The following is a 27,413-nucleotide window of genomic DNA, read 5'->3' as shown; positions in this document are numbered from 1 at the left end:
CTATTTACCATGTCAACATTGGTATTTGGAATACAACTTTTCAATCTGTCACCATCCTTTGAATCCAGTAATTGTTGGCATGTGTCCTGATTAATGTTGGTTCTTTCTCCTGCAGGCAACCATCGGTCTGTGCAATACACATAGTAACGACATCAGCGCTTTAAAGGTCCTGTTCTCCTCCTTAACTCTGATTGCCAAGCTCTTCTACAGCTTAAATTTTCAGGTAATAAATATGCATTTCTATATTCCATTTCAGCCCTGCCATATCATAGGCAGAAGTGCTTTACTTTGTGGTTCAACTGCAATGTCAACCTGTCAATATCTGGTTGACTCCATCTTTCTATAATATGTTGAAACACTAAATGTTGAGCAATTCCTGGGGCTCTTGTGTAAGTCTGCCCAGTTTTCCAGCCCTGGAATGAACATCACTGAGAGCTGGAACACCACCCATCCTGCTGGTTTCTCTCTTGGAGCCTCCCTGATTATTGATGTATAACAAAGTATCTGCCTGGACATTTATACAAAAACAGGGACCCTTTTATAGTCTTCATACTAGGCTGTTTTAACAGGGCGCTGCACCCTGCCAAATTTTTAAAGGGCAAAATGCGCCCTGCCTCTTTAGTAGCACCCTGCTAAGATAAAAAAGAGATAATGTACACACAACTGCAGCGCTCACCAAGCACCATGACACCACATGTGCAGACCAAAAAACATACTGGTAAAGAATAAATACATTCACCCTAATATGGATGATAGTCCTCAGTTTTTGAGAGAGCAGGTTAGAAGGGTTGGTTATCTGAGGAATCTTTTCCCTCACATACAGGACCCAGCAGGCCTGATTGTTCCTTGAAGGCACCTGGAAAATAAGTACCTCTTTTCCCAATGAGAATGGGAATAATGAGAGGTACTAAAAATTGCAGACCATAGTGTAGTAGTATTTAAAAAACACGCACCAGTTTAATACCACAGATTAAACTTACAGAATACATATAAAAACATAGCATGTCATCCAATCACATAACGGATATATCACCAAAGGGATCCTCAAAGCCACATAGATCGATAGTGTGGAATACTGGCAAGCTTTCCGGATACTCGGCCAGTATACAGGATCAAACCCCAGGCAGATGGTCAAAACTCCGTGTGGAACAGAGTCAAATGCAGAATAAAAACGGGAACCACGCTTAACGCGTATCGGACGCAAAGTCCTTCATCAGAAGCATCATATATTGATTATCAGAAAATCAATATGTCATGTTCGGACAATAAATGTGCTGTATGGTTTAGTCAGGCTTACTTCTAACGGGACAATGGCTGTAGAGGGTGTCAGCATTTCTCACACTGTGGTGATTTCCTATGTTGTCTGAGTTGCTCCGTGATTGTGTGTCTAAGTAACCACACCAAATCCCGTTAGAAGTAAGCCTGACTAAACCATACAGCACATTTATTGTCCGAACATGACATATTGATTTTCTGATAATCAATATATGATGCTTTCAAAATATTGTATGTAAATCGAAGCCTGTCTTGAGAAAGATCCCTGAATGAGGATCGAAACGTCGACCTAATGAGCCGAATATAGACTGAAATAAAGCTGTTGTGAACAAATTGGTATCGCTAACTGTTTGAACTCGACGAGTGCACCTCCACACTGTTGGACTTTTGTTTAAATATTGTGGGTCTACCCTGTTAGGGAGATCTCCACTAGGGAGCACCTCACTGTTGTTTATTGTTCCGATGTGAGTGCAGGAACATACATGTTATATATATATATATATATATATATATATATATATATATATATATATATATATAATACACACAGCAATAGTGAAATTGGCGCCTTGGGGCTGTTAGAACACCCCTAATTTATACAATGGAGTGGCAAAAATGTCCACATATAATCTTATTTAAAAAAGCAATCAGTAGGTTCCAATATACAAATTTATTAAAAACCATCTGAAACTGTAATGGTATAAATGTTCGTAAAACGTTTCATCCACCACTAACATCCACATAAGAGCAAGTGTACAGATATTTCTTTCACTAACGACTCCTTCAAAGATTGTAGACTGGAGGTCACATCACAACAAGACTGATAACCCTGGGTACACTTGCTCTTATGTGGACCACCACTGGATGTTAGTGGTGGATGAAACGTTTTACGAACTTTCATTTTGCGGCAGGGCGCCACATAAAGGGCAGGGTGGATTTTGCCCTTAAAAAATCAGCCTAGCATAAACACTATTAGATAGATATACAGAGAGAGAGATCAATCCTTTTGAAAGATGCGGCACTCAAGATAGTCACAGAGACACAGTGTGTAGTCACCGTGACTATATCTTGAGTGCCGCATCTTTCAAAGTGATCTGTATGCTGCCTGAGGGCTATGATGAGGGCATCGGATCAAGTTATGTAGTAATTGGGAGTGTAACTGGGAGTGCAGAGTCTCTGGACATTTATAGATAGATAGATAGATAATATTTATTATGAGTCTCTAGTGCTCCGGAATAACAGGCACTTGCTCAATTGCTCAGCTTGGTGTCAGACTTTCCTAAGACTTTGTCTATACTGACAAGTATTACTCTTACACATCTGTTATTAGTGACTCCCCTTATGTTCCAGCGAGATGGTTAGACCACAGCAGGTGTCTGTTGCTGATAAGCTGGAGAAATTTTCAAAGACACCCAACCCTAACCGTAAGGAAGCGACTCCTGAATGAGACCCTCTCCTCAAGGCTCCATAGCCTCTGAATCTCCTCCTGATGTGGCCCTTCAAAGGGTGCTCGATGCTCTATCTGCTTGTGAGACTAGACTGGCGGAGAAAATGGGTCAGGTCCAGTCTGATCTGTCTATTATACATCATGACCTGCAAAAGGTTAGGGAACGTGTTACAGAAATGGAAACCCGTACGTCTACACTGAAAGATTCGGTGACCACGTTATGTACCAAAGTTTCCTCACAGCCCAATTAACTGATGTACAGAATAAGTTGCTTGACGTGGAAGGTCGATTGCAGAGATGTAACGTCCATTTTGTGAGACTGCCTGAATGGGAGGATGGTCAAGCTCCTGAGAAATTCCTGGAAAAATGACTCTGTGACACATACGGTGCAGAGTCTTTTTCACCCTTCTTTACTGTGAAAAGAGCACATTGGGTTCTCTCTAGGCCTCTTCCGCCGGGGGTGCCGCCTCGTACCTTGTCAAGCTTCTCAATTTATTGTGATAGAAGACTCTTGCACGGCTGGTGGTGTCCTCGGCTCTGCCTGTCACTACCATCACCTCACTGAAGGAACCGATGGATAAGCGTGTGGAGGGTTGCTTGAAGTCCATTTACACTCTTGCAGGGGCTGTGAATAGACCCACTATAGCGGCTGCCTGGGCGGTGAAAGCTAATGAAGCCTGGGTACAGGAAGTTGAAGCGGAACTACCTTCTTTTTTTTCTGATAATGCTAGACAGTGCCTTTCCTGCATAATTATGGCCTCTCATTACATTCAGGAGGCAGCCCCTGATGCCGATGTCCTGGCGGCCAAGGCCTACTCAGGACCTAATCTACAGTCTTTTCAGACTGCCAAGTTTAGGAGTAAGGCCAGAGGTGGTTCTGCCGCCGCCAGAGGTGCTTGAGGTAAGCCACGCAAACCAGCGACTGCTGGTTCACAGGAACAGGGCTCAGGCTCTGCTTCCTCAAAACCTGCCGCATGATGGTGTACTGGAAGACATGAGGGTGGTAGCCCGGCTAAAATTCTTCAGTCACATCTGGACAGAATCGTGCCAGGATACCTGGGTCATAGACCTTATATCCCAGGGCTATAGACTGGAGTTCCAGGAGCTCCCACCTCACTGATTCTTCAAATCAGGCTTACCAGTTTTACAAGAGGCGAGCGTAAACTTACACGACGCCATTCAAACACTGTTACAGACCCAGGTCATTATTCCAGTTTCACCTAATCTACACAAGGGTTACTATTCCAGCTTGTTTGTAGTACTGAAACAGGACGGTTCAGTAAGACTGATTCTGAACCTCAAGTCATTGAACCCGTATTTGAGTGTTCAAATTCAAGATGGAGTCGTTGAGATTGGTAATCTCCGGTCTGGAGGAGGGGGAATCCCTAGCGTCTCTGGATGTCAAGGATGCGTACCTTCACATTTCCGATCTGGCCGCCTCATCAGGCTTATCAACGGTTTGCACTGCAGGACTGCCACTACCAGTTTCAGGCCCTGTCATTTGATCTCTCCACGGCACCAAGAGTGTTCACCAAAGTGATGGAAGAGATGATGATGTTGCTCCGCAGACAGGGAGTGAACATAGTTCCGTACTTGGACGATCTTCTGATAAAGGCACCATCCAGGGAACAGCTGTTGGAGAACATTGCCCTCTCAACCAGACCTAGAACCAACGCAGAGGCTTCAGTTCCTGGTAATGATACTGGATACAGAATCTCAAAGTATTCCTTCCCTTGGAAAAGGCAATAGTAATCCAGTCGATGGTTTGGGCTGTCTTGAAGCCGACCCAAATCTCAGTGCATCTCTGCATACGCCTTCTGGGGAAAGTGGTGGCTTCTTACGAAGCAATTCAGTGCAGAAGGTTTCATGCGAGGCCCTTACAGCTGGATCTGTTGGACAAATGGTCCGGGTCGCATCTTCACATGCACCAGAGGATTCGTCTGTCACCAAAAGCCAGGATCTCCCTCCTGTGGTGGCTACAGACTTCTCACCTAGTCCAGGGTCGAAGGTTCGGGATTCAGAATTGGATTCTGCTAACCACAGATGCAAGCCTCAGAGGTTGGGGAGCAGTCAGCCCGGCGGTGCAGTTTCAGGGAAGATGGTCAAGTCTGTAAGTCGTCCTTCCAATAAACATCCTGGAACTCAGGGCTATCTACAACGCCCTTCTCCAGGCCTCATCTCCTCAGTATCAGGCCATTCAGGTCCAGTCGGACAATGTGATGGCGGTGACGTACATAAACCGACAGGGCGGAACGAAAGGTAGAGCCGCAATGTCAGAGGTGTCAAGAATTCTCCTTTGTGCGGAAAAACATGCCGTGGTGTTGTCGGCGATCTTCATTCCGGGAGTAGACAACTGGGAAGCAGACTTCCTCAGCAGACATGACCTGCACCCAGGGGAATTGGGCCTCCACCTGGAGGTGTTCTGGTGGTTAACATGTCGGTGGGGGGTATCCACAAATTGACATGATGGCCTCTTCACTCAACAAGAAGCTTAAGCGGTATTGTTCCTTGGGTTTACCAGCTGGTGTGCTTGTTTCCACCCATTCTTCTGATCCCAAGAATTCTCAAAAGAATAAAAAGGGAAAAGGTTCAAGCAATCCTCATTGCTCCGGACTGGCCACGAAGGGCATGGTATGCGGATCTTCTCGAGATACTGATCGAAGATCCGTGGCCTCTGCCTCTTCAAGAGGATCTTCTGCAGCAGGGCCCGTTCGTCTATCAAGACTTACCACGGCTACGTTTTAACGGCATGGAAGTTGAACGGTTGATTTTAGCCAAGAGAGGAATTCCTGACAATATCATCCTGACTATGATCCAAGCCAGAAAGGGGTTAACGCCTAAACATTACCATTGTATTTGGAAGAAACATGTCTCTTGGTGTGAGAGCAGACAATATTCTGCGGTGGAATTTCATATGGGACGTTTACTGCTTTTTCTGCAGTCGGGAGTTGACGTGGGCCTACGCCTAGTCTCCATTAAAGTTCAGATTTCGGCCTTGTCTATTTTCTTTCAGAAACAATTGGCTTCTATCCCTGAGGTCCAGACGTTCTTAAAAGATGTTCTGCACTTACAAGCCTCCCTTTGTGCCTTCTACGGCACCTTGGGATCTCAATTTTGGTTCTGCAGTTGCTTCAATCGGACTGGTTTGAACCGTTGCAGGAGGTAGGTGTAAAGGAGCTTACATGGAAGATTGTCACACTGTTGGCCTTGGCTTCAACAAGACGCGTATAGGAGCTGGGGGCATTGTCTCACAAGAGCCCCTACTTAATTTTCCATGAGGACAGAGCTGAACTCAGGACTCGTCGGCAATTTCTTCCTAAGGTAGTGTCCGCGTTTCACATCAACCAACCTATTGTTCTGGCTGTTACGGATGCCTCTGCTACTTCAAAGTCTTTGGATGTCATAAGGGCTTTGAAGGTCTATGTCAGGCTTTTTCAACCAGTGTGCCGTGGCACACTAGTGTGCCGGGTGGTTTGCAGTATGCTGAATGTCGGGATCCCGGCGCACAGTATACCGGCGCCGGAATCCCGACACCCGGCATACCGACAGATATTCTCCCTCGTGGGGGTCCGCAACCACCCTGGAGGGAGAATAAATAGCGTGGCTACCGTGCCCGCAGCGAGCCCGCAAGGGGCTCCTTTGCGCTCGCCATGCTGTCGGTATGCCGGCAGTCGGGCTCCTGGCGCCGGTATGCTGGTCGCCGGGAGACCATACTACACCCAGTTTGCCGCGTCCAATTGCAAGGCGTGCCGCGGAGTCAGAGTGGCTTCCTGCACCTTCAGAGCGATCTGTTGGCCCGGTCTCTTCTTAGAGGATCAGTCGCGCCCCGGTCGTGACCTATGCCTTGAAGACGTGGCAGTGTGACATCATAGGTCACAGCCACCATGTCTCACCACCCAGCCAGCCCACTCGCCTGCATATATATCTTCCAGTTCCCACCCACATACATAACTTTCCCTGCCCACCACATCCACTCCTGCCCGCTGCTCAGTATTCGCTCTCCACTATGAACAACCCCCGCAACTGAAGGACAGGGAGGAGGACAGCTGACAGATAGGGGCTAATATTAGTTATCTCCTTTCTCCTGTGGGGAGCAATAGGATTTTTGGGGGGAACAATGTGAATAATTTATTAGGATTTATGTGGGTAGCAATGTGATATTTTGTTAGACCAGTGATTTTCAACCTTTTTTTATGTGAAGAGAACAGTTCGTCACAGAAAATCAGACTCTCTGTTCGTCCTTTATGATCCCAATAAAATTGGGTATCCTGCTTCAGAGCAGTCCATTGCACGTTGGGTCAGACTCACTATCCAGCATGCTTGCCGATTCCGAAATCTGTACAAGCTCACTGTACTAGGTCGGTGGGTTCCTCTTGGGCGGCTGCCCGGGGTGTGTCTGCTATACAGCTCTGCCGAGCAGCTACTTGGTCGGGTTTTAACACGTTTACAAAGTTTTACAAGTTTGATACTTTGACCAAACTGAAGGTCCTCAGAGGCCAATCAGTTCTGCAGGAACCTCAGCACTCTTCCACCCGGTTTGGGAGCTTTGGTACTTCCCCATGGTACTAAATGGATTCCCAGTATCCCCTAGGACGTAAGAGAAAATAGGATTTCTCTAACGTCCTAGTGGATGCTGGGGACTCCGTAGGGACCATGGGGAATAGACTGGCTCCGCAGGAGGCAGGGCACTTTAAGAAAGAATTTGGATTCTGGTGTGCTCTGGCTCCTCCCTCTATGTCCCTCCTCCAGACCTCAGTTTGAATCTGTGCCCGGACGAGCTGGGTGCTGTTTAGTGAGCTCTCCTGAGCTTGCTATAAGAAAGTATTTTGTTAGGTTTTTTATTTTCAGGGAGATCTGCTGGCAACAGGCTCCCTGCATCGTGGGACTGAGGGGAGAGAAGCAGCCCTACTCTCTGAAGATAGGTCCTGCTTCTTAGGCTACTGGACACCATTAGCTCCAGAGGGATCGTACACAGGATCTCACCCTTTGTCGTCCGATCCCGGAGCCGCGCCGCCGTCCCCCTCGCAGAGCCGGAAGACAGAAGCCGGGTGAAAGAAGCAAGAAGACTTCAAAATCGGCGGCAGAAGACTCCAGTCTTCACTGAGGTAGCGCACAGCACTGCAGCTGTGTGTCATTGCTCCCACACTACACCCACATACTCCGGTCACTGTAGGGTGCAGGGGGGGGGGCGCCCTGGGCAGCAATTAGAACCTCTTGGCAAAAGTTGGACATATATACAGTTGGGCACTGTATATATGTATGAGCCCCCGCCATAATATTGTACAGAAACGTGGGACAGAAGCCTGCCGCTGAGATGGCGGGGCTTCTTCCTCAGCACTCACCAGCGCCATTTTTTCTCCACAGCTCCGCTGAGAGGAAGCTCCCCATGCTTTCCCCTGCAGATTCACGGTAGAAGAGGGTAAAAAGAGAGGGGGGGCACATAAATTAGGCGCAAAAACATAATATACAGCAGCTACTGGGTTAACACTAAGTTACTGTGTGAATCCTGGGACATATAGCGCTGGGGTGTGTGCTGGCATACTCTCTCTGTCTCTCCAAAGGGCAACTGTCTTCAAAAAAGAGCATCCCCTGTGTGTGTGGTGTGTCGGTACGCTTGTGTCGACATGTTTGACGAGGAAGGCTATGTGGAAGCAGAGCGGGAGCAAATGAATGTGGTGTCTCCGCCGACGGCGCCGACACCTCATTGGATGGATATGTGGAAGGTTTTAAATGATAATGTTAATTCCTTGCATAAAAGGTTGGATAAAGCTGAAACCTTAGGACAGTAGGGGTCTCAGCCCATGCCTGATCCTATGTCGCAGAGGCCGTCAGGGTCTCAGAAGCGCCCACTATCCCAAATTGTTGACACAGATACCGACATGGATTCTGACTCTAGTGTCGATTACGATGATGCAAAGTTACAGCCTAAATTGGCTAAAGCCATCCGTTATATGATTATAGCAATAGAGGATGTGTTGCACATCACAGAGGAAACCCCAGTCCCTGACAAGAGGGTTCATATGTATGGGGGAAAAAGGCAGGTGGTGACCTTTCCCCCCTTCACATGAGCTAAATGAGTTATGTGAAAAAGGCTTGGGAATCTCCAGATAAAAAACTGCAGATTTCCAAACGGATGCTTATGGCGTATCCTTTCCCGCCAACGGACAGGTTACGCTGGGAATCCTCCCCTAGGGTGGACAAGGCCCTAACACGCTTATCCAAGAGGGTAGCCCTGCCGTCACAGGATACGGCCACCCTAAAAGATGCTGCAGATAGAAAGCAAGAGGGTACCCTGAAGTCCATTTATACACATTCAGGTACCGTACTACGGCCGGCAATTGCGTCGGCCTGGGTGTGTAGTGCTGTAGCAGCATGGACGGATACCTTATCTGAGGAACTTGATACCTTAGACAAGGATACTATATTAATGACCCTGGGGCATATAAAAGACGCTGTCCTATATATGAGAGATGCTCAAAGAGACATTAGCCTACTGGGCTCTAGAATAAATGCAATGTCGATTTCTGCCAGAAGGGTCCTGTGGACTCTGCAATGGACAGGTGATGCCGACGCAAAAAGGCACATGGAGGTTTTACCTTACAAGGGTGAGGAATTGTTTGGGGAGGGTCTCTTGGACCTGGTCTCCACAGCTACTGCTGGAAAGTCAAATTTTTTGCCATATGTTCCCTCACAACCTAAGAAAGCACCGTATTACCAAATGCAGTCCTTTCGATCACAAAAAGGCAAGAAAGTCCGAGGTGCGTCCTTTCTCGCCAGGGGCAGAGGAAAGAAGCTGCACAACACAGCTAGTTCCCAGGAACAGAAGTCCTCCCCGGCTTCCACTAAATCCACCGCATGACGCTGGGGCTCCACAGGCGGAGCTAGGCCTGGTGGGGGCACGTCTCCGAAATTTCAGCCACAAGTGGGTTCGGTCAGACGGTTCGGTCAGACCCATATTGAATTTAAAATCCCTGAACATATACCTGAAAAGGTTCAAGATGGAATCTCTCAGAGCGGTCATCGCAAGCCTGAAAGGGGGGGATTTTATGGTGTCTCTGGACATAAAGGATGCATACCTTCATGTCCCCATTTATCCACCTCATCAGGCGTACCTCAGATTTGTGGTACAGGATTGTCATTACCAATTCCAGATGTTGCCGTTTGGTCTCTCCACGGCACCGAGAATATTTAACAAGGTAATGGCGGAAATGATGGTGCTCCTGCGAAAGCAAGGAGTCACAATTATCCCATACTTGGACGATCTCCTCATAAAGGCGAGGTCCAGAGAGCAGTTGCTGATCAGCGTAGCACGCTCTCGGGAAGTGTTACAACAGCACGGTTGGATTCTAAATATTCCAAAGTCGCAGTTGATTCCTACGACTCGTCTGCCCTTCCTGGGCATGATTCTGGACACAGACCAGAAGAGGGTTTATCTCCCGATGGAGAAGGCTCAGGAGCTCATGACACTGGTCAGAGACCTATTAAAACCAAAACAGGTGTCGGTTCATCACTGCACGCGAGTCCTGGGAAAGATGGTGGCATCATACGAGGCCATTCCCTTCGGCAGGTTCCATGCGAGGACCTTTCAATGGGATCTGTTGGACAAGTGGTCCGGATCACATCTTCAGATGCATCGGCTGATCACCCTATCCCCCAGGGCCAGGGTGTCTCTCCTGCGGTGGCTGCAGAGTGCTCACCTTCTCGAGGGCCGCATATTCGGCATTCAGGACTTGGTCCTGGTGACCACGGATGCAAGCCTCCGAGGGTGGGGTTGCAGTCACACAGGGAAGAAATTTCCAAGGTCTGTGGTCAAGTCAGGAGACGTGCCTTCACATCCACATCCTGGAACTAAGGGCCATATACAACGCCCTACGTCAAGCAGAGACACTGCTTCGCGACCAATTAGTTCTGATTCAGTCAGACATCATCACCGCAGTGGCTCATGTAAACCGCCAAGGCGGCACAAGGAGCAGGGTGGCGAATGCAGTAGCCACCAGAATTCTTCGCTGGGCGGAGAATCACGTAAGCGCACTGTCAGCACTGTTCATTCCGGGAGTGGACAACTGGGAAGCAGACTTCCTCAGCAGGCACGACCTCCACCCGGGAGAGTGGAGACTTCATCAAGAAGTCTTCATGCAGATTGCAAGTCGGTGGGAACTGCCACAGGTGGACATGATGTCCCGCCTCAACAAAAAGCTACAGAGGTATTGCGCCAGGTCAAGAGACCCTCAGGCGATAGCTGTAGACGCACTGGTGACACCGTGGGAGTTCCAGACGGTTTATGTATTTCCTCCTCTTCCTCTCATACTCAAGGTGCTGAGAATCATAAGAAAAAGAGGAGTGAGAACAATACTCATTGTTCCGGATTGGCCAAGAAGGACTTGGTATCCAGATCTGCAAGAAATGCTCACAGAGGACCCATGGCCTCTGCCTCTAAGACAGGACTTGTTGCAACAGGGGCCCTGTCTGTTCCAAGACTTATCATGGCTGCGTTTGACGGCATGGCGGTTGAACGCCGGATCCTAGCAGAAAAAGGCATTCCGGATGAGGTTATTCCTACGTTGATAAAGGCTAGGAAGGACGTGAAGGCTAAACATCACCGTATATGGCGAAAATATGTAGCTTGGTGTGAGGCCAGGAATGCCCCCACGGAGGAATTCCAGCTGGGCCGTTTCCTTCACTTCCTACAGTCGGGAGTGACTTTGGGCCTAAAATTGGGTTCCATTAAGGTCCAGATTTCGGCCCTGTCTATTTTCTTTCATAAAGAACTGGCTTCTCTGCCTGAAGTTCAGACGTTTGTAAAGGGAGTGCTGCATATTCAGCCCCCTTTTGTGCCTCCAGTGGCACCTTGGGATCTTAACGTGGTGTTGAGATTCCTGAAGTCACACTGGTTTGAGCCACTTCAAACCGTGGAGTTAAAATATCTCACGTGGAAGGTGGTCATGCTGTTAGCCTTGGCTTCGGCTAGGCGTGTGTCAGAATTAGCGGCTTTGTCACATTAAAGCCCCTATCTGGTTTTCCATATGGACAGGGCAGAATTGCGGACCCGTCCACAATTTCTGCCAAAAGTGATGTCATCTTTTCATATGAACCAACCTATTGTGGTGCCTGTGGCTACTCGTGACTTGGAGGATTCCGAGTTACTAGATGTGGTCAGGGCTTTGAAGGTTTATGTAGCCAGAACGGCTAGTCAGGAAAACTGAGTCGCTGTTTATCCTGTATACATCCAACAAGCTGGGTGCTCCTGCTTCAAAGCAAACTATTGCTCGCTGGATCTGTAACACGATTCAGCAGGCTCATTCTGCGGCTGGATTGCCGCTGCCAAAATCAGTAAAAGCCCACTCCACAAGGAAGGTGGGCTCTTCTTGGGCGGCTGCCCGAGGGGTCTCGGCATTGCAGCTTTGCCGAGCAGCTACTTGGTCTTGTTCGAACACTTTTGCAAAGTTCTACAAGTTTGATACCCTGGCTGAGGAGGACCTTGTGTTTGCTCATTCGGTGCTGCAGAGTCATCCGCACTCTCCCGCCCGTTTGGGAGCTTTGGTATAATCCCCATGATCCTTACGGAGTCCCCAGCATCCACTAGGACGTTAGAGAAAATAAGATTTTACTTACCGGTAAATCTATTTCTCGTAGTCCGTAGTGGATGCTGGGCGCCCGTCCCAAGTGCGGACTTCTTCTGCAATACTTGTATATAGTTATTGCTTAAATAAGGGTTATGTTATAGTTGCATCAGGGTTGATCTGATGCTCTGTTGTTGTTCATACTGTTAACTGGGTAAGTTTATCACAGGTTATACGGTGTGATTGGTGTGGCTGGTATGAGTCTTGCCCTGGATTCCAAAATTCTTTCCTTGTACTGTCAGCTCTTCCGGGCACAGTTTCTCTAACTGAGGTCTGGAGGAGGGACATAGAGGGAGGAGCCAGAGCACACCAGAATCCAAATTCTTTCTTAAAGTGCCCTGTCTCCTGCGGAGCCCGTCTATTCCCCATGGTCCTTACGGAGTCCCCAGCATCCACTACGGACTACGAGAAATAGATTTACCGGTAAGTAAAATCTTATTTTTAATTATCTACCGGTAAATCCTTTTCTTGATCAGTAGGGGAAGCCCGCCCGGTGCTTTCGTTCTTCCTGCCCTATTAGTTGGTTCAGTAATGTTTGGGTCAGCTGTTGCTGTCCCTGTTTGCAAGTTTGGTTAGCATGGCTTTCCTCTTGTTCTGGTTATGCTGGTTCGAATTCTCACCACTTTCCTTTACTATATTCTTCTCTCAAAGTATGTCCGTCTCCTCGTTTCCTAGACTGTGTCTGGTAGGAGGGGCATAGAGGGAGGAGCCTGCACACAGTCAAACTTCTTTAGTGCTATGGCTTCTAGTTAACCCGTCTATACCCCGTGGTACTAAATGGATTCCCAGTATCCCCTACAGACTACAAGAAAAGGATTTACCGGTAGGTAATTAAAATCCTATTTTTCACTTATACATTTTGCATTATCTAGAATAGAATTTGGCCTCGTTGTCCCCTGAGCTATTGCCACGAGTACGCTCTGTACAGTATGGAACATGGGGAATTTCAGATCACTCCCCGATATCACTGGTTCTAGATATGGGGGGATTACGGGGACAGGCATTCTTGAAACTAAATTAATTTTAGCTTACGCAAATGGGCTCTGTTGCGGAAATAGAAGGTATGTGGAGAGAGTTTATGGAACTTAACGAGGGTACAGCTTCCCTTTCAATGCTTTGGGATGCGTTTGTCCTATATACGAGGTACTCTTATTCAGACGGTGGCAGACCTTGAAGAGATCCTATAAGAAGGTGGAACTCGAGCTGGAGGCTTTTTGTAGATCTCTTGAACTTGCTTACTTGTCTGACAACTTGGACTCCTCTAAGGAGGCCTGGGTACTTGCTCAAAGGGAGTGGAATGACTAACTGATAAGGCAAACACAGGATGCTTTTCATTAAACATTCACAGTACGCAACTGGAGACTGACCGGGTAGTTTTTTGGCTAGATTGGCGCGCTCTGAGCAACCATATGATACTATTGTCAAAATACTTGGGGGTAAATTTAATAAGATGGGCGTTCTATTTAAGATGGGATGTTGCCCATAGCAACCAATCACATTCCAAGTATTATCTTCTAGAAGGTACTAGATAAATGAGATGAAGAATCTGATTGGTTGCTATGGGCAACATCCCATCTTAAATAGAACTCCCATCTTAGTAAATTTACCCCCTGGACGGGATGGAAATGTGTGTAATCAAATCCCTGATATTGCTAGACAATTTTTTTATTACTATAGTTGGCTTTACAGTACTAGGCTGACCTGTGCTGACAGTGACTTGCAGACGTTCCTAGGTGCAGTACCCATGCCGACATTGACTCCTGAAGTACGTGACTTTCTTGACTCCCCACTCTGTTAAAGAAATAAAAGCAACCATAAAATCCCTCTAGAATTATATAAAATGCATGGTGATTTTTATGTACCTATACTATTAGTCAGAGTTGTTGCCAGGATCTATGTCTGAGGCGCTGATTGTAGTGCTATTGGAGCTTGATGAGGACACCACTAGAGTCGTATAGGCCCATCTCTCCTACCTACAGACATGAAAATTTTAGCCACAATATTGGCAATTCGACTTCAGTTATTGTTCAGTTAATTCATGAGGACCAGACTGGCTTTATGCCTGGCAAGTCCACTATGATCAACCTCTGGAGATTATGTACCCACCTTCAGGTCCCCCGTGGGGTTGCCCGTACTTCTGTTATAGTTTTATTAGGTGCCGCTAAAGCATTCGATTCATTTGAGTGGGCATTCCTGTGGGGGATCATGGAGAAATTTGGATAGACCCCTGGTTTATTAAATGGGTCAAACTGATGTGTAACATTCCTTGTGCTAGAGTTTGTCAATGGTTTTATTTCCTCATTTTCATTACAAAGGGGGCAGACAGGGTTGCCCTTTCTCCCCCACTCTGTTTGCATTGTCAGTGGAGCCGCTGGCTTGCCTTATTCGTCATAATGACGCCATATCTGGGTTTGTTATGGGCCCAAGAGTGGACAAAATTGCATTATACGCAGACAACGTATTGTTATTTGTATCCAATTATGCGGCTACCATACCTCTGATACTGAATAATAATAATAATAAATTTGGAAGACTTTCTGGGTTGTCGATTAACTGGGATAACTCTTGTATAATGCCATCTAGGGGGCCGTGTCCTGGGGTTCCTCTTCCACTTCAGTGGGTGAATGTCTTTAAATATTTTGGTATATGGCTATCTAATGACCCAACTCACTACATGGCTCTTAATGTACAAACCCAATTAGACTACTTAAAATGTAGAATAGCGGTTTGGGGTAAACTTCCGCTTACAGTCACAGGACGGATTAGTCTTCTAAAAATGACGGCACACCCCAACTTGTATGTACTACAGCACTCCCCAATATATATTTCCCAAGCAGTATTTAAACGAATAGATGGCAAGTTATCCTCGATTATTTGGTCTAGCAAACGGGTGTGGATCAAATTGGTTACTTTGACCCGCATAAAGGACTCATGGTGTATGGCGTTGACCTTCTTTAAACTTTCCTGTTATGCTCGCAACTAACCCATATTTCCGAATGGATTATGGACTAGACTAGTCTAGGTCTCCCTACTTTGGTGGTCTCAGACATGATTCCAGGGCTTACACCTTTGCATTGTTTGACAGGTAATGTTGATAAAGATCCGGCTATTTAAACAAGCAATATTGGTCTGGAAACAGGCTAATGCTCTTATGCAGATGGAGGGATGGGACCCAGATACCCTGCTGGATGGTACTGCTGGTTTTAAAGAACTGGTAGGACTACAGTTATGAGTGATATGGAGAAGGTGGGCATTACCTCTATTGGGCAGATATTTGGGGACCATATTTAAAACATTCTCACAGTCGGATCATCCAGTTCCACATACCTATTTTTACCATTACCTACAATTGAGATATGCCTGAGCTACTCAATTCCCTAATAACTCTATTATTCTACAACAATCACCTGTCAAACAATTGTTGCTATCATTGGGCGGTTCCCACCTTGTTTCCCAGATATATTCTACTCTGCTTGTAGCACATTATAGGGATGACTTGCCACACTTCCGAGCACAATGGGAGGCCGATTTGGGTCCTTTATCCCAGGACACCTGGGACGATGCCTTGAGTGGTCCACGTATTTCCTCCACTTCTACCAGGTTTCAGCAAATCCAACTTTTTATACTTCATAGAGTGTATATGACACCTGAGCGTCTACTTTGGATGGGTTTTAGGGAGGTTCTAGATGTCCTAAGTGTAAATCCTTGGAAGGTACGTTTTTGGCATCTACTATGGTCATGCCCTGTGATTAGCTGAATTTGGACTGAAACTATTTGGATCATTGCCTGCACTGGTGTTACCCTGGATGCGTGTACTCCATCAGTGTGTTTGCTGGCTGCCTTTGACGATGATGTTCTTGACAGGAATACACAGCAGTATATTGTTAACCTATGTACATTGGTATAAGTTTGTATAGCCAGGTCATGGCTGTCTTTTAGCGGCCCTAGGACCGAGGCATAGCCGTCTCTCACAAACAAGGTTGTTAAGCATGAGAAATGTGTATATATCCAGACAAGCGGAAACCAAATACCATAAAATCTGGGATAGATGGTTGGACTCGCCGTTTATGCATTACTGTGAGATTCAGACTTGGCTCTGTTGGTAGTAGTTTGCTAACTATAAAAAGTGTCTGCTTGGCGTATAATTTGGTGTCTCTGCTGCGAGTTCTATATATGTATTTCTACTGCTTGTATTCACAAAATGCAATAACCATGGACAACACTTGTTTATAATGCTCTTTATTGGAAAACATGCCTATGTTTCAGTTGTGACATGTAGTGAGCATTACTATTTCTTGGGAGTTTTACAGTTGAGTTGTATGATGTAATTGCAAAAAACTCAAAAACCATTAAGGGAAAAAAAAAAACCTAAGTAAAGACAAAAAAATGCATTCAAAGCGTTTTTTCTGTTTTGGGAAGGTGCATTAGTAATGAAGCAACACATGCTTTTAGAAAATGTAAAAGTAAATCGCACAACACTAGATGGTAAACTGAGGAGTAGAACTCTCTTCAGTGATCTGTAATTCTACTACTCGTAAAGGATTTTGCTCTGAGCTAATTTCTTTAGTTTCTTTACACATTTGCTTTTGGGTATCTTTCTTGCAATTTCCAAGAAAGAGGGGAAAAAAAAGAGCTCGGGAATGTAGATGTTAATTCATTACACAGATTAATATTTGTAATGATTTTTTTCCCGTGTTCAGGGTTCTAATTTCATAAAGCAAATCCTTATGTACCCTCCATAATGTTATTTTCCTGCCTTGTAGGATCTTCCTGAATTCTTTGAAGATAACATGGAAACCTGGATGAACAATTTTCACAGCCTCCTAACTCTGGACAATAAGCTTTTACAAACGGACGTGAGTATTGTTGTAATCTGTGGCTTCAGCAGGGACGTGCAGTGAGGTAAATGGCTCAGGAGCCACTGGCTAGCACCAGAGACAGGTTTACATGCAATATATGCGCCAAAGGGTACATCTGGGCATTCTACACAGGTCCAGCAATATAATCTCCTGGAAATATGGTGAGTTTCTCCTTCATCCACTAGGGGCCACTGGAGCGTAGTTACAATGGGGAAATAGTAGGCAGTAATTGGGAGCTGGCACTTTAAAATTCTCACACTGTGGCTAGCTCCTCCCCTACTATCTCCCCTCCAAGCCAGTCTTAGTTTAGTGCCCGAGGTGAGCTGGTTCACTTGGGTTTAGCTGAAGAATTTTTACCTTTTTCTTTATTATTTTATTTTTCTTTCACACACGCACAGACTGGCAGCTCTGCCACTGCCATTCTGCACCGCGGGAGCTGCCGGCGGGGTCCCATCGCAGCTGCGTGCGGCTCGGGATGGGCCCCGGCTGAGGGAGACACTGAGCTCTCCTGAGTTGGCCGGACACCGCTGCGTGCGGCGCGTGTCGGGGCCACACCATCCAGCAGAAGATTCCGGCAGCATGGCAGCGGTGAGTATACGTGGTCGGACACCGCTGCGTGCGGCGCGTGTCGGGGCCGCTCCACCACAGAAGATTCCGGCCGGACACCGCTGCGTGCGGCGCGTGTTGGGGCCGCTGGGTCGAAACGCCTGACAGAAGGAAGCGGTGAGTACAATCTCCCCAGACTGATGTATGTTTTTACATTTTTCAATGTTTTAATACAAGGCTCTCCTATACTCTCCAGTCATAGCCAGGCTGGAGTGCATAAAAGGCGCACTTACTGATTTGAAATTGGCGCCATTATGTGGGGGGCGGAGCTTCAGCCCGCTCTGTAAGCGGGCTCAACGCTCTTCACTCCCCGGCTGCAGCATACAGGCAGCCGGGTGATACATTTACACTCCCCGGCTGCAGCATACACACTTACAGGCAGCCGGGGGATAATGTGGTTTTTAATTTGAGAAGTGAAACCGCTCCCCGGCCGCAGCATACAGGCGGCCGGGGGATGCAGGGAGAAAGCACAGCAGCGGCCATCAAGAACGAGGGGGCGGAGCTAACTCCCGCTCTTTTCGGCGGGCTCAGGCTCTCCGCTCCCCGGCCGCACACCGCTCCCCGGCCGCAGCATACAGGCGGCCGGGGGATGCACTGAGACAGCAGCGGCCACCAAGAACTAGGAGGGCGGAGCTAACTCCCGCTCTGTTCGGCGGGCTTTCTCCGCTCCCCGGCCGCTGCATGACGAGATCATCAGTGAGGTTGATCCTTACCTGTTCCTCCTTATGGGGAAACAGACATGATGAATGGGGGAGGCTGAGTATGTGATTATACAGTTCCCCTGCACCACCCTGACCGACAACCGGGGGGGGGGGTGTCATTCTGATACCATCGCTCACTGATGATCACTAAAAACACCACAGTCCCCCGCTCCCCGGCCCGCTGAAAGCTTCTTTCCTCTCCTGGCTGCGCAGGGAGGATTCTTAATTTGCTTAACATGTATAAGGTATGAGGGGGGAAGGGGGGTGAAGCTTATTCCCCCCGGCGGCAGCTCCCAGCTCTCATTGTCTCTAGGCAACACACCTGTCTCTGGGGTTTTAGCTTTTCTGTGCAGTGTGCTGCAGAAATATTGTTACATCTTGCTTTGGCTACATTCCTCCCTGCAGGGGAGTCCTCTGCCCGGCATTTCAGTCATTTAGATCAGGAAACCTGCTCTATTACAGGAGCTGGGACTCAGCTCATTAATAATTAAAAATCTACTGTGCAGTATTTCTTTACCCTACAGATACACAGTATTTATCTACCCTATTAGGTGCACAGTATTTATCTACCCGGTTGGGTTCACTGCGGTGTGAGATATATATAGATATATATATATATATATATATATATATATATATATATATATATATATATATATATATATATATATTACGTGTGTGGGTATGTATATAGATATATCCATACAATACCATATATAGGGGATAAAACAGACACTTCCGCAATGTTTTCTAATAACAAGATACCCCACCTTGCCATCTGGTGCACCTTAATTAGCGGTACACTACATACAGGGCGGGGTGTTGTCCTCCCTTTATTATTCCTTGGTGTCACTAGTTACTAATGCTATTTGTAATTGGGGAATGTGTGTAAGGCATCAGACAAATAGCGCTGTGGCTCAGTACGCTAGTAGCGGGTATCTGAACAAGGGTTTTGAATCCAAACAAAACTTTAAGGAGAGCTCCTATAGCCTAGGGCTAAGACTCCTGTCCCACAGCGCAGCGTTACTGGTTCAGGTCTCCGCTGCTCCAGAAAGTTTATTTGAATCGTGTCGGTCACTACACGTTATAGTGCAGACCTTACATAGGGCTGTGTTTGTTTAACCCACCTTTTCTCCTTTCGTTTGTCTCACCTGGGATAGTCAAAGAATTCCCTCTTAGGTGTGAAGTATGCGGTGGAGCCATCTGCTTAGCCCTCCACGCACCTGCAGGACACCCCTGTTTGAACAGCTCAGATTATGCAGGTAATGTCACTGGTAACCAGAGACCTTGTACGTCATTTCACCTCTCCAGGTTTCTAAAGGAACCTTGCTAACCTTCCATGTTACAATACTGATGTCTGTTTTCTGTGGAGTCTGAACCAGTGTCTCAGAATATCCAGGTGCATTATACAGCAGTTCGTCTGAGACTGCAGGTAAAGGAGGCGGACATGTCAAGTCCATCAGGGTTCGACGCCAATGGCGAAATGACAGCGACTGGTCCAGTTTCGGATGAGCTGGCCAGGCTCCGGTAGACGGCCGGCAGACACCCGAATACACAATTTCAGGTATCAAACAATGTTTGTTTTCCTATCCTTTCCCCGCAGACGGCAGGAAATGGTATCAGTACCTCTCCAGGGTATATCCCTCGATGTATCGCCGGTCCAACAAGCTGCCATTTTCCTGAGGCAACCTTGCTCAGGGATCCATCGAAGACATATACGGCAGCGGGGTTCTACCTTGTCCGGAGCAGGTAGGTTGTGGAACAATTGTCCTCTAGGTTACAGGATGTTTCGCATCAGGATCAATTGATACTTTGGTACGGTCAGAATCACGATTCTGCTTTATGTTCTTTGGAGGTCTCCACGTCTACAGACTCGGAACCTGCATTTTCGCTTGGGCTGTCTTAATCCGACGACCTCTGGGGCTGCGACAATGACAGGTGAACATGAAATCCTACGGGGCAGATGGTTCAGGGGAAGGAACTTTCTGCAGGATTTCTTGAACCATTGGAGGTAAGTCCACTTTGTTTTCTCCTACTTCTGCCCCAGCTCCAAGACAGACCTTTACCGGTCTTTCCTTTAGAGTTTTACCGTGCCCTTTCAAGCTTTCGACTCCACACGGGCGATATCTCCGTCGCCAGGGGATCTAAAAAAAAAACAAAACAAAAAAAAACTGAAGGTTCAACAACCTCGGTCCAGTCTGATTTTACATCATCCTATACACACTCTACAGGTCAGACTTTCCTACCACCTGGAGGGTCCCAGGGTGGGCGCAGGTCGGTGGAAGAAGGCTTGGGCTGTTACAGACTAGATTTTGGAGTACAACCGTCTCGGGAGTCCCTCGGCAGGGGTCGGCCGATTTACGATGACAAGAGAGTCAGACTGCAGGCGGCGCTCCATATGCTTCTAACCGCAAAGGGTGTTGATCCCTGTTTTTTACATATCATTTGAATCGAGACACTTCTCCGGCTTTTGTTTTTTTCACGTTCCGAAGCCAGTTGGCTCGGCCAGGCCTATTCTGGCCTTAGAATCCTTTCAGTCTGTGATTGCTAGTTTAAACAAGAAAGGGAGTTTTACGCGTCCCTTGTCTTCAGGGATGCCTGTTTACTGATTTCCCTTGGGTTTCCTCATCGGGCTTTACTCAGAGTCGCATTACAGGATTCTCATTTTCACTGTAAGTCCTTTCCTTTCGGTCTCTCTTCCGCTCCCACAGGGTTCAGGAAGATCACAGAATAACTCTTTTTCAGGGGGGTGACGTTGGTTCCCTAATGGGGCAATCTACTGCTACTATCCCACTCTGTACATTAGGTGTCTTCTGAAGATCCGGAGGATCCAGGAGCTTCTGGTTCGACTCAGATCTAATTTATGCTCCTCGTAGACGTTTTCTCAACACAAGTTGCGACGCAATGAGTGGTCGCCTACATTCCCCTCTGAGCGGGAGACAACAATCTTCTTCCCAGGTCAGGCCACCAGGTCGGACTCCTGGGCGAGGGAACATTCCCCGGAGTTTTGTCAGCTGGTCTGCTGTGGGCGGAGATTCCGAATCGACCTCAGGGCGTTCTGACTGACTCTTTAACTCTTTACTACTCACGGACGTGAGCTCTGGTGGCAGTAGCCGAGGATGCCCTCAGGGCTCCTGGGAGTTTCTGGTTATTCTATCCTGCCTCCTTTTCTATTTCTACCTCACTTTCGGTAACACAGGAGGGGAATATGCGTGCTAGTCCTCTCGGTGGCTCTGGTTGGGCCACCCATGACTTGAAGATACAGCTACACCTGTTGTCAGTAGAGGAGCCTTGGCTCCTACCTAGACTGGACTGTCTACTTCAACAGGGTCCTTTTCTTTGTTCAATCTTACACTGGTTTCATTTAACCGTGTGTCTGTTCACGAGACCTCAGAAGGGAGGAGTTTCCTAGTTCGGTTAGGCCTACTAGGCCCCGATTTCAGAAGTCTGTCACCTCTTCTCGCTTTTGCCACTTTTGGAAAACTGTATTGGACATGATAAGGAAAAAAGGGGGTTTTCCCCTTCTTTCAGTTACCATTCAGCCGTCATCTTTGGTTTCTCTGGGAGGTTTTGCTCCGCTGCGCTTCAAACCACATTGACCTGAATTTTAGGTCTCTGCCTTTTTCGGTTTTCTTCCAAAAGAAATTAGCCTGGCGGCCGTAAGTTCGGGCTCTCTTTCAGGGAGTACTCTATTAGCTACTTCCCCGGCTGAGCTTCGGCCTCAGCGGTCGTTTCTTCCAAAGGGGATGTCCGTTTTTTCATATAAATCTGACACTAGTGTTTTTCAGTCCTCTTAGAATGTTGTCAGGGCTCGCAGACTCTCTTTACAGAGGTCTTAGGCTATTCAACGAAGTGTTTTTCTTCTTTGTTCTGTACGATGCTCCCGTACTAAGTAGCCGGGGGGCCCAGCTTATGTTGGGCTGTTGCATACATCTGACCATTTCAGCGCACTTTAAGCGCGTGGTGGGACCTTCGGGGGCAGCTGCCCGTGGGGTCTCCATGAATACTTTGTCGCGCGGCTACTTGGTCGGACCGACATTCGTTTTGTCAAATTCTACAAGTTTGACAATTTTGCGGCCTCTGCATCACCGTTTGGCCGAGCGGTTTTACAGGACTCTCAGCGCTCTCCCACCCGATTTGGGAGCTCTGGGACGTCCCCATTGTAACTACGCTCCAGTGGCCCCTAGTGGATGAAGGAGAAATCAGGATTTTGGTACTTACCGATAAATCCCTTTCTCCGATTCCACAGGGGCCACTGGACGCCCGCCCAGCGCTGTTCCTCCTTGTTTTTTGCTTAACAGTTTGCAGATCACCATATGACTGCTTGTTGAGTTCGGGCTAGCCGGTTGTTTGTTAGGTTCTGTTCCAGGTTTGGTTTGTGTTCTCCTGGTTTACAGGGCGTCATTAACCTCCTCTACCTTACGGTTTGTTTATTCCAGCTCTCCTCGGGCACAGTTTTACGTAGACTGGCTTGGAGGGGAGATAGTAGGGGAGTAGCTAGCCACAGTGTGAGAATTTTAAAGTGCCAGCTCCCAATTACTGCCTACTATTTCCCCATTGTAACTACGCTCCAGTGGCCCCTGTGGAATCTGAGAAAGGGATTTATCGGTAAGTACCAAAATCCTGATTTCTCTGACGTCCTAGTGGATGCTGGGTACTCCGTAAGGACCATGGGGAATAGACGGGCTCCGCAGGAGACTGGGCACTCTAAAAGAAAGATTAGGTACTATCTGGTGTGCACTGGCTCCTCCCTCTATGCCCCTCCTCCAGACCTCAGTTAGAATCTGTGCCTGGCTCGAGCTGGTTGCACACTAGGGGCTCTCCTGAGCTTCTAGTAAAGAAAGTATTTGTTAGGTTTTTTATTTTCAGTGAGATCTGCTGGCAACAGACTCACTGCTACGAGGAACTGAGGGGAGAGAAGCGAACCTACCTGCTTGCAGCTAGCTTGGGCTTCTAAGGCTACTGGACACCATTAGCTCCAGAGGGATCGAACACTGGGCCCATCCACGATCGTCCGGTCCCGGAGCCGCGCCGCCGTCCCCCTTGCAGAGCCAGAAGCAAGAAGAACTTCCTGAAAATCGGCGGCTGAAGACTTCGGTCTTCATTAAGGTAGCGCACAGCACTGCAGCTGTGCGCCATTGCTCCCTATGCACACCACACACTCCGGTCACTGATGGGTGCAGGGCGCTGGGGGGGGGCGCCCTGGGCTGCAATAAGATTACCTCCTATGGCAAAAAGCACATTATATAGTCCAATAAACTATATATGTGCAAAATCCCCCGCCATAATATATATATATATATAAGAGCGGGAGAAGTCCGCCGAGAAGTGGGCGGGGCTATCTCCCTCAGCACACTGGCGCCATTTCCTCTTCACAGCTCCGCTGGAAGACAGCTCCCCAGGCTCTCCCCTGCAGTTTCCAGGCTCAAAGGGTAAAAAAGAGAGGGGGGGCACTAAATTTAGGCGCAAATTGTATATGTAAAGCAGCTATAGGGAAAAATCACTTTGTGTTAGTGTACATCCCTGATTATATAGCGCTGTGGTGTGTGCTGGCATACTCTCTGTCTCCCCAAAGGACTTTGTGGGCTCCTGTCCTCAGTCAGATCATTCCCTGTGTGTGTGTGTCGGTACGGCTGTGTCGACAAGTTTGATGAGGACGCTTACGTGGAGGCGGAGCAGGTGCCGATAAGTGTGATGTCGCCCCCTGGGGGGCCGACACCTGAGTGGATGGATATGTGGAAGGTATTAACCGACAGTGTCAACTCCTTACATAAAAGGTTCGATGACACAGCTTTGGGACAGCCGGCATCTCAGCCCGCGCCTGCCCAGGCATCTCGGAGGCCGTCAGGGGCTCAAAAACGCCCGCTACCTCAGATGGCTGACACAGATGTCGACACGGAGTCTGACTCCAGTGTCGACGAGGATGAGACAAATATACAATCCACTAGGGCCATCCGATGTATGATTACGGCAATGAAAAATGTGTTGCACATTTCTGACATTAACCCGGTTACCACAAAAAAGGGTATTATGTTTGGGGAGAAAAAGCAGCCAGTGACTTTTCCCCCATCTGATGAGTTAAACGAATTGTGTGAAGAAGCGTGGGGTTCCCCAGATAAGAAACTAGTAATTTCTAAGCGGTTACTAATGGCGTACCCTTTCCCGCCAACGGATAGGTTACGCTGGGAGACATCCCCTAAGGTGGACAAAGCGCTCACATGCTTATCAAAAAAGGTGGCACTGCCTTCTCAGGATACGGCCGCCTTAAAGGAGCCTGCAGATAGAAAGCAGGAGGCTATCCTGAAGTCTGTGTATACACACTCAGGTACTATACTGAGACCTGCTATTGCTTCAGCATGGATGTGTAGTGCTGCAGCAGCATGGTCTGATTCCCTGTCAGATAACATTGATTCCCTTGACAGGGATACTATTTTGCTAACTATAGAGCATATTAAAGACGTGGTCTTATATATGAGAGATGCACAGAGGGACATTTGCCGGCTGGCATATAGAATTAATGCAATGTCCATTTCTGCCAGGAGAGTATTATGGACTCGGCAGTGGACAGGTGATGCTGATTCTAAAAGGCACATGGAAGTTTTGCCTTATTAAGGGTGAGGAATTGTTTGGGGACGGTCTCTCGGACCTCGTGTCCACAGCAACAGCTGGGAAGTCGACTTTTTTACCTCCGGTCCCCTCACAGCCTAAGAAAGCACCGTATTATCAAGTACAGTCCTTTCGGCCTCAGAAAGGCAAGCGGGTCAGAGGCGCGTCCTTTCTGCCCAGAGGCAGGGGTAGAGGGAAAAAGCTGCACCAGACAGCCAGTTCCCAGGAACAAATATCCTCCCCTGCTTCCAGTAAGTCCACCGCATGACGCTGGGGCTCCACAGGTGGAGCCAGGTGCGGTGGGGGCCCGTCTCTGGAACTTCAGCAACCAGTGGGTTCGCTCACAGGTGGATCTCTGGGTTCTACAGGTATCTCAGGGATACAAGCTGGAGTTCGAGACGTCTCCCCCTCGCCGTTACCTCAAATCAGCCTTGCCTGCTACTCCCAAGGAAATGGAGGTAGTACTGGCGGCAATTCACAAGCTGTACCTCCAGCAGGTGATAATCAAAGTTCCTCTCCTTCAACAGGGACGAGTTTACTATTCCACAATGTTTGTGATACCGAATCCAGACGGTTCGGTGAGACCCATTCTAAATTTGAAATCCTTGAACACTTATATAAGGAAGTTCAAGTTCAAAATAGAATCGCTCAGGGCGGTTATTGCAAGCCTGGAAGAGGGGGATATTATGGTATCACTGGACATCATGGATGCTTACCTACATGTACCCATTTACCCACCTCACCACGAGTACCTCAAGGTTGTGGTACAGAACTGCCATTACCAATTCCAGACGTTGCCGTTTGGTCTGTCCACGGCACCGAGGGTGTGTTCCAAGGTAATGGCCAAAATGATGATACTCCTGCGAAAGAAGGGAGTTATAATTATCCCGTACTTGGACGATCTCCTTATAAAGGTGAGGTCCAAGGAGCAGTTGTTGATCGGAGTAACACTATCTATCTCAGGAAGTGCTACAACAGCACGGCTGGATTCTGAATATCCCAAAGTTGCAGCTGGTTCCTACGATGCGTCTGCTGATATTGGTCATGTTTCTGGACACAGAACAGTAGAAGGTGTTTCTCCCGGAGGAGAAGGCCAAGGAGTTGTCATCTCTGGTCAGAGACCTCCTGCAACCAAAACAGGTGTCGGTGCATCATTGCACGCGAATCCTGGAAAAGATGGTAGCTTCTTTCGAAGCAATTCCCTTCGGCAGGTTCCATGCAAGGAACTTTCAGTGGGACCTGTTAGACAAGTGAGGATCGCATCTTCAGATGCATCGGCTGATCACCCTGTCCCCGAGGGCCAGGGTGTCTCTGCTGTGGTGGCTGCAGAGTGCTCATCTCGAGGGCTGCAGATTCGGCATTCAGGACTGGGTCCTGGTGACCACGGATGCAAGCCTCCGAGGTTGGGGAGCAGTCACTCAGGGAAGAAACTTCCAAGGACAATGGTCGAGTCGGGAGACTTCCCTACACATAAATATTCTGGACCTAAGGGCCATTTACAAGGCCCTAAGGCAAGCAGAACCCCTGCTTCAAAACCAGCCGGTGCTGATTCAGTCAGACAACATCACGGCTGTCGCCCATGTAAACTGACAAGGCGGCACAAGAAGCAGGATGGCGTTGGCAGAAGCCACAAGGATTCTCCGATGGGCGGAGTATCACGTGCTAACACTGTCAGCAGTGTTCATTCCGGGTGTGGAAATCTAGGAAGCAGACTTCCTCAGCAGGCACGACCTCCACCCGGGAGAGTGGGGACTTCATCCAGAAGTCTTCACGCAGATTGTGAACCGTTGGGAACGGCCACAGGTGGACATGATGGCGTCCCGCCTCAACAAAAAGCTAAAAAAGTATTGTGCCAGGTCAAGAGACCCTCAGGCGATTAGCTGTGGACGCACTAGTGACACCGTGGGTGTACCAGTCGGTTTATGTGTTCCCTCCTCTTCCTCTCATACCCAAGGTACTGAGGATAGTAAGTAAGAGAGGAGTAAGAACTATACTCGTAGTTCTGGATTGGCCAAGAAGAACTTGGTACCCAGAACTACAAGAAATGATCTCGGAGGACCCATGGCCTCTGTCTCTCAGACAGGACCTGTTACTGCAGGGGCCCTGTCTGTTCCAAGACTTACCGCGGCTGCGTTTGAAGGCTTGGCGGTTGAAGGCCGGATCCTAACGGAAAAGTGCGTTCCAGATGAAGTGATTCCTAAGCTGTTAAAGGCTAGGAAAGACGCTGCCTGAAGTTCAGACGTTGTTAAGGGAGTGCTGCATATTCAGCCCCCTTTTGTGCCTCCAGTGGCACCTTGGG

The 27,413-nt window shown here is 47.9% G+C and overlaps 1 protein-coding gene and 1 non-coding gene across 3 annotated transcripts in view; both read left to right on the top strand.

Annotated features, from left to right (window-relative positions):
- The window catches only part of CSE1L (chromosome segregation 1 like), a 238,785-nt gene that overhangs the window by 57,146 nt on the left and 154,226 nt on the right, over positions 1-27,413 (top strand). For both annotated transcript variants that reach the window (XM_063958891.1, XM_063958892.1), the window contains exons 8-9: positions 116-223; positions 17,106-17,198. In XM_063958891.1, the coding sequence (XP_063814961.1) occupies positions 116-223; positions 17,106-17,198 (201 nt within the window). The remainder of the gene's footprint in view (positions 1-115; positions 224-17,105; positions 17,199-27,413) is intronic.
- LOC134899980 (U8 small nucleolar RNA) lies at positions 18,498-18,634 on the top strand. The gene has a single exon (XR_010173502.1). It is a non-coding gene; the product is annotated as a U8 small nucleolar RNA (small nucleolar RNA).

The sequence above is a fragment of the Pseudophryne corroboree genome, chromosome 3 (genome assembly GCF_028390025.1).
Source record: "Pseudophryne corroboree isolate aPseCor3 chromosome 3, aPseCor3.hap2, whole genome shotgun sequence".
NCBI lineage: Eukaryota > Metazoa > Chordata > Amphibia > Anura > Myobatrachidae > Pseudophryne > Pseudophryne corroboree.
The sequence above is the reverse complement of the archived record's forward strand: the minus strand, read 5'-3'. Positions and strand labels throughout refer to the sequence as shown.